We start from the raw sequence: 8,649 nt of genomic DNA, 5'->3' as shown, positions 1-8,649 counted from the left end.
ATATCAAAGTAAACACACACAAGAAATTTGAACAAGAGCACCGCATAACGGGTGCCACGCTCGGCTGAGAAAGCTTGTCAGATTTTTTTTGATTTTTTTTTAGAGGTCGCAGTGACCTTGACCTTTGACCTAGTGACCCAAAATGGGTGTGGCGTGTAGAACTCATCAAGGTGCATCTACATATGAAGTTTCAAAGTTGTAGGTGGAAGCACTTTGATTTTAGAGGCAATGTTAAGTGTTGTTTTCTTAAGTTTTATATTAGAGGTCACAGTGACCTTGACCTTTGACCTAGTGACCCAAAAATGGGTGTGACATGTAGAACTCATCAAGGTGAAACTACATATGAAGTTTCAAAGTTGTAGGTGGAAGCACTTTGATTTTAGAGCCAATGTTAAGGTTTTAGCATGACGCCTACGTCGTACATCGGACGGCGGACGAGCTGGCTATGACAATAGCTCGGGTTTTCTCCGAAAACAGCCTCTAAAAACAAGGGCTGTTTGTAAAACATGCATGCCCCCCATATGGGCTGTCTGTTGTACTGGCAGCCATTGTATGAATACGACTTTTGTCACTGTGACCTTGACCTTTGACCTAGTGACCTGAAAATCAATAGGGGTCATCTGCAAGTCACGATCAATGTACCTATGAAGTGTCATGATCCTAGGTAAAAGCATTCTTGAGTTATCATCCGAAAATCATTTTACTATTTCAGGTCACCGTGACCTTGACCTTTAACCTTGTGACCTCAAAATCAATAGGGGTCATCTGCGAGTCATGATCAATCTACCTATGAAGTTTCATGATCCTAGGCATATGCGTTCTTGAGTTATCATCCGAAAATCATTTTACTATTTCGGGTCACCGTGACCTTGACCTTTGACCTAGTGACCTGAAAATCAATAGGGGTCATCTGCGAGTCATGATCAATCTACCTATAAAGTTTCATGATCCTAGGCATATGCGTTCTTGAATTATCATCAGAAAATCATTTTACTATTTCGGGTCACCGTGACCTTGACCTTTGACCTAGTGACCTCAAAATCAATAGCGGTCATCTGCAAGTCATGATCAATCTACCCATGAAGTTTCATGATCCTAGGCGTATGCGTTCTTGAGTTATCATCTGGAAACCATTTTACTATTTTGGGTCACCGTGACCTTGACCTTTGACCTAGTGACCTCAAAATCAATAGGGGTCATCTGGGAGTCATGATCAATCTACCCATGAAGTTTCATGATCCTAGGCGTATGCGTTCTTGAGTTATCATCCGGAAACCATTTTACTATTTCGGGTCACCGTGACCTTGACCTTTGACCTAGTGACCTGAAAATCAATAGGGGTCATCTGCAAGTCATGATCAATGTACCTATGAAGTTTCATGATCCTAGGCCCAAGCGTTCTTGAGTTATTGTCTGACAACCACCTGGTGGACGGACGGACCGACCGACCGACATGAGCAAAGCAATATACCCCCTCTTCTTCGAAGGGGGGCATAATTATCATATCAAAACAACTGTCAAACTATTTATTATTTAAATTAACACAAAATCTGTAGCCATATAATGTAAACTGCCCCGCTGCTGACGGCCATGTTTTTCAACAGACTGGAACCATTTTCGAACTCAGCCCAGCTATTATAAGAACAAATGTTCCATAAAAAATTAAAATGTAATTGTGCCTTCCAGAGTGTTAACAAGGTTTTACAATAGCCATATAAAGAAAACTGCCCCGCACCCAGGCAGCCATGTTTTTTAACAAACAAACCATGCTTCAGGAATATTGGACAATAAATGTGACTTCTATTGTGTTAACAGGCGTTTTCTTTAATATCACCTAATGACCTAGTTTTTTACCTCATTTGACATGGCCAGTTTCAAACTTGACCAAGATATCATTGGGACAAATCTTTGGACCAAGTTTCATGAATATCAGACAAAAAATGTGGCCTCTAGAGTGTTAACATTATTTGAAGGCAAAATGTTGATGACAGATGACGCAAAATGGACAAAAAGTGATCCCAAAAGTTCACCATGCGAACGTTTTGCTCAGGAGAGCTAAAAAGGTAATTCCATGTGGTTAATACTTGATAGCTATATTTGAAAACAGAAATAACATGATTAAAAAATGTAATCCTCAAAAATGTGGATGTTCTTTATAACTATTAGTACTGGAATAAGTCAAAAATTTGGTACCAAAAATGATAAATTTAGTTATTACAATTGAGTACTTTATAAAATGTACAATTGAATTGACCATAGTTGTACATTATCCTGCATTACATACACAATTATTTTCGTCTATACTAGCATTTATTTAAAAGAAAAAGATCAGTATTTTCTTTCAATTGATTTCTCATTAAATTCCAAGCCTCATAGAATATAAACCAGATAACTTTCCTCATAGAAAATTGTATGACTCAAAATATAGAACTTGTTTTCAATTATAACATATCCAGTAATGAGTTCTATTTCAATATCTTAGATAAGAAGCTTTTTCTATCTCTACAACATGACTAGATATCTGCACCGTGAACATCTGCCTGAACCAATATAACATTGGGTTCCACGTTGACAGTATCACTTGCACTTGTGCCAGTCAGTGTGCTCTATGAAAAGATTTTTGATTCATCAGTGCAAGCACTCATTGCAATGTCAGGGACAACTTGAACCTCATCTATGATGATGCCATCTGCTTCAATATGACAGGTTGAGCTTTGAATACTTTCATCCACTTCCATATTACTTCTCATTACATCCTCCCGGATAGCCAAATCATTGCTCAAATCATCCAGTAATTCACTCCTCGTGGATTCATTGCAAAAAGCAATGTCAGACTTATATCCTTCAGTTTGACCTATCCAAGCTTCACTCATTTTCAACCGACACTTGTTGACCTGAGCTCATTTCACAACTCGATGCAACAGTCAAACTACAGGTAGCAGTCTCAGATTTCCACGTATCCTCAGTGGTTACAACATACTTATCATCGGCAGAGTTACACATCTGTTGAGTTTCTGAGCCACTGGTTGATATCTGCGAGGCAGACTGAAGGGTTGTGAACTCTTTAGACCCTGAGGCAGTACTCTCAATCTCCACCTTGTCACCAACTGGAAGGATGGGCAGGGTTGCTGTTAATTCGTATGGAAGATCAGTGAGACTGGTTTCCCCATCGGCCAGTTGCTGGGCACTAATTTGTATGTCTGAACCTCCGGGCCCCCCCTCCAGAAGACCCCCGTGTACTCGGTATATGTGGATCACCGTCTCTCCACCACCCTCTGGTACCACAGTTACCAGCACATATTGATCACCATCGATAGTCTGAGGTATGCCAATGGTCGCGTTTGCCATTCCCATGTTGCTGTCTACATTTGACAGAAAACTTTCATTCTCTGTCAACTGTGATGCTTGCATGTACCCTACATTGGCATTAAAGGAATTGCCACTGACAGCGTCACTGTATTTCACATCATTTTCTTGACTGAAAATGGCATTGCCCTGGTTTCCTGCTTGGTTTTGTTTGTATATGTTGGAAGTTGATTTGGTGTTGAAGCTGGGTATAGGTGTAGCGATATACTGGGGACTGTTCACAACATTCAAGGGCAGCCTCATTCCGTCCTCCTGCTGAAACAAACATTTGAGCCTTGTTCTGAGAAAACTGGGCTGAATGCATGTGCGTAAAGTGTCATCCCAGATTAGCCTGTGCAGTACACACAGGCTAATCAGAAACGACACTTTACGCCTAAACTTGATTTTTGGTAAGGAGGGACTTACTTGAAACTAAAATACTATTTAAGCGGAAAGTGTCATCCCTGATTAGCCTGTGCAGACTGCACAGGCTAATCTGGGACGACACTTTATGCACATGCATTATGCCCAGGTTTCTCAGAACAAGACACATTTAAAGATCCATATCAGGCCAAATACAACCTAATGCATAAATATTAAAGAATCATTTGTAAAGAGTTTAAGGAAATTAATCTTTTTTTTATAAGAATGTGATAAAAAAAGGCTTGTAAGAGTCTCTTTAGGAAATGAATAAATAACATTACTTTACTATGAAACTCTTTTGATTGTTTGCAGTAATAACATTACTTTACTATGAGACACTTTTGATTGTTTGCAGTAATAACATTACTTTACTTTGAAACTCTTTTGATTGTTTGCAGTAATAACATTACTTTACTATAAAACTCTTATGATTGTTAACAGTAATAACATTACTTTACTATGAAACTCTATTGATTGTTTGCAGTAATAACATTACTTTACTATGAAACTCTTTTGATTGTTTGCAGTAATAACATTACTTTACAATGAAACTCTTTTGATTGTTTGCAGTAATAACATTACTTTACTATGAAACTCTTTTGATTGTTTGCAGACTAAAAAATAAAGTAGGTAAAACGAAAAATGTTAAATCATAAGGCACAACGTCTTCAAAATTACAAGGACAAATGTAAATCACGTTCACAAAACTGGGTAATCAAACAGACTAAAGACTGCTACATCAATTTCTACTTTCAGGATTAACAAATTAAATTTGCGGTAGGATGTTGTTTTATTTTTTACCAAGCCATCATTTGATATGTCATTCCATACATGAGATTCCTTGTAGTGAAATAAAAGATTCCTGGCGTCATAGTTTTTGTCAGACTAGAAATATTATCTCCTCTTTTATGTGGACATTTTCATAGCACTAAGTAAAAGATGACTCAATTTAACATTTTTTAATTTACGTTATGTTAAAAGTCAACCAATTTGTGACTCATTGCCACAAACATTTGTATTGGATACAATAATGAGGATACTTAAACTTGAATCCTGTCATAGTTCAATTTGTCACAAAACTAGCAGTTTTGAGCATTATTTGAAAAAATTTGCATGGAAAACATTGAAAAAGACCTCTTAAATAAATAACTAGTATCAATTTTGGTCCTTTAATTTCATGACTGGATGTTGAACTTTATACTTTGTGCATTTTCTTCTTGGAATATTGTAAGAGATTGATGAATTTCAATATTTTTGCGATTTAAACAAAGATATTTTAGGAAGACAGAGTAGAAAACCTGTCTTATGAAGACCATATGTGTCTTGTTCTGTGAAAACTGGGCAAAATGCATGTGCTTAAAGTGTTGTCCCAGATTAGCCTGTGCAGTCCACACAGGCTAATCAGGGACAACACTTAACGCTTTTATGGTATTTTTCATTTAAAGGAAGTCCCTTTTTACTGAAAAATCTAGTCTAAGCGGAAAGTGTCGTCCCTGATTAGCATGTGCGGACTGCACAGGCTAATCTAGGACGACACTTTACGCACATGTATTTTGCCCATTTTTCTCAGAACAAGACTCAGATTGTTTTCTGGGTAGAACAAGTTATTGGTTTCTCTTTTATTGCATGATGAATAATGAAGTCACTGTCTGGACAAGCTGTTTTTTTACCCAAATTTAACCATTGACCTTTATATGTGACCTTGACCTCTTAGGTAGGTAGAAACTTGTGTGCATGACACATTTTCAACATGGGGAACATTTGAGGTTTATTATCTTTAAAGTGCATGATGAATGACAAGGTAACAGCATGGGTGAACTGTTGTATGGCCAAATTTTACTGTTGATCTTTATGTTGAACTTAGATCTTGTGGCATAGGGGACAGATTTTCAACCTTGTGTTAAAAAAACATAGGCATTTGTGGTTAATTATTTTTAAATGTCATTATGAATGATAAAGTAACAGTCTGCACGAGCTATTTTATAGCCAACTTTGACCTTTGACCTCTAAGTCGTATTTCAACCTTTGACGGAGGGAGACAAGTGTAACAGGTAATAAAATGTCTCTTCAAGTTGTTCATTAAATTGTGTAGTAATTTATTTTTTAAATGCATGACAAGTGCGAAATTTCCAGTCCTGACAAGCTGTTTATGGCCTAAAGTGACCTTATCCTCCAATTTTGACATTGACCTTAATGTTCAATTCAAAATAAGGACCATCTTAATACAAAACCCATGTTCATATAACAAATGTGACCTTCATAAGACATGACCCATGTCTATGACATAACTGTCACTTATACAACACATGACCCATGTCTATTACACAACTGTGACCGTTCATAATACAGGACCCATGTCTATTACACAACTGTGACCTATATAACACATGACCCATGTCTATTACACAACTGTGACCTTCATAATACAAAACTCATGTCTATAACACAACTGTGACCTATATAACACATGACCCATGTCTATAACACAACTGTGACCTTCATAATCCAGGACCCATGTCCATATAACAACTGTGACCTTCATAATACAGAACCCATGTCTATTGCACAACTGTGACCTTTATAACACATGACCCATGTCTATAACACAACTGTGACCTTCATAATACAGGACCCATATCCATTACACAACTGTGACCTTCATAAGTCAGGACTCATATCCATTACACAACTGTGACCTACATAAGACAGGACCCATGTCTATTACACAACTGTACCTATATAACACATGACCTATGTCTATTACACAACTGTGACCTTCGTAATACAGGACCCATGTCTATAACGCAACTGTGACCTTTATTAGACAGAAGAGATGGCTATTACATAACCGTGACCTTCATAATACAGGACAAATGCTATTACACAACTGATATTTTCATAAGACATGACCCATGTCTATCACACAACAATGACCTTCACAATACAGGACCCATGTCTATTACACAACAATGACCTTCATAAGGCATGACCTATGTTTATGACACAACTATGACCTACATAATACAGGACCCATGTCTATTACACTGTTACCTTAATAAGACAGAAGCCATGTCTACTACACAACTGGGAAGTTCTTAAGAAGCCATGTCTATTAAACAACTGTGACATTCATAAGACAGTACTAATGTCTTCTACACAACTTATACCTTCATAAGACAGTAGCCATGTCTATAACACAACTGATAACTTCATGTGACAAAATACTATTACACAACTGTGACCTTCATAATACAGAAGCTATGTCTTTTACACAAATTTGAAATTCATAAGATGAAGCCATGTCTATAACACAACTGGTACCTTCACATTACTCATGTATATTACACAACTTTGACATTAATAAGACAGAGGCCATGTCTATAACACAACTGATACCTTGACAAGACCCATGTCTATTACACAACTGAGACCTTCATAAGACAGGACCCATGTATATTACAAAACTGTGACATTCATAATACAGGACAAATGTCTATTACACAACTGTGACATTCATAAGACATGAACCATGTCTATTACATGACTGTGACCTTCAAAATACAGGACCCATGTCAATTACACAACTGCAACCTTCATACACAAGACCCATGTCTATTACACAACTGTGACCTTCATAATACAGGACCAATGTCTATTACACAGCTGTGACCTTAATAAGACAGGACACATGTCTATTTCTTAACAGTTACCTTCCAAATACAGGACCCATGTCAATTACATGTGACCTTCATAATACAGGACCCATGTCTATTACACAACTATGACCTTCATAAGACATGACCCATGTCTATTACACAACTCTGACCTTCATAATACAGGACCAATATCCGTTACACAACTGTGAGCTTCATAAGACATGACCCATGTCTGTTGCAGAAGTTTGACCTGCTTAAGACAGTACACATGCCTATTACAAAACTGTGACATTCAAAAGACAGAGGCCATATCAATAACACAACTGATACCTACATGAGACAGGACCCATGTCTATTACACAACTGTGACCTTCATAAGACATGACCCATGTATTTTACCCAACTGTGACCTTCATAGGACAGGAACCATATCCATTACACAACTGTGACCTGCATAAGACATGACCCATGTCTATTACACAACTGTGACCTTCATAATACAGGACACATGTCTATTACACAACTGTCACCTTCATAATACAAGACACATGTCTATTACACAACTGTCACCTTCATAATACAGGACACATGTCTATTACACAACTGTTACCTTCATAATACAGGACACATGTCTATTACACAACTGTTACCTTCATAACACAGGACACATGTCTATTACACAACTGTTACCTTCATAATACAGGACACATGTCTATTACACAATTGTGACCTTCATAATACAGGACCCATATCCATTACACAACTGTGACCTTCATAAGACTGGACCCATGTCTATAACATGACTGTGACCTTCGTAATACAGGACACATGTATATTACTCAACTGTCACCTTATAATACAGGACCAATGTCTCTTACACAACTGGGCCCTTATAATACAGGACCCATATCCATTACACAACTGTGACATTCTTTATACAGGACCAATGTCTATTACATGACTGTGACCTTCATAATACAGGACACATGTCTATTACACAACTGTTACCTTCATATGACAGGACCCATATCTATAACACAACTGTGACCTTCATAATACAGGACCCATGTCTATTACACAACTGTGCCCTTCATAGGACATGACCCATGTCTTTTACACAACTGTGGCCTTAATAATACAGGACCCTTGCTATTACACAACTGTGACCTTCATAACACAGGACTTATATCCATTACATAACTGTGACTTTCATAATACAGGGCCA

At 37.5% G+C, this 8,649-nt stretch overlaps 1 protein-coding gene across 4 annotated transcripts in view; it reads right to left on the bottom strand.

Annotated features, from left to right (window-relative positions):
• Positions 1 to 267: 267 nt before the first annotated feature.
• LOC127843667 (uncharacterized) overlaps positions 268 to 8,649 on the bottom strand; it is a 40,771-nt gene continuing 32,389 nt past the window's right edge. The window contains exons 13-15 of one of the 4 annotated variants that reach the window (XM_052373387.1): positions 1,180 to 3,621; positions 890 to 1,034; positions 268 to 599 (exon numbers count right to left, since the gene is read on the bottom strand). In XM_052373387.1, coding sequence (XP_052229347.1) covers positions 2,866 to 3,621 — 756 coding nt within the window. In that variant the 3' untranslated portion in view covers positions 268 to 599; positions 890 to 1,034; positions 1,180 to 2,865. Of the gene's footprint in view, positions 1,035 to 1,179; positions 3,622 to 8,649 lie in introns of all 4 variants that reach the window. The other 3 variants (XM_052373372.1, XM_052373378.1, XM_052373394.1) reach the window with 3 other exon arrangements.

This window comes from Dreissena polymorpha, chromosome 1 (assembly GCF_020536995.1).
Source record: "Dreissena polymorpha isolate Duluth1 chromosome 1, UMN_Dpol_1.0, whole genome shotgun sequence".
In the NCBI taxonomy this organism is placed as follows: Eukaryota; Metazoa; Mollusca; class Bivalvia; order Myida; family Dreissenidae; genus Dreissena; species Dreissena polymorpha.
The sequence above is the reverse complement of the archived record's forward strand: the minus strand, read 5'-3'. Positions and strand labels throughout refer to the sequence as shown.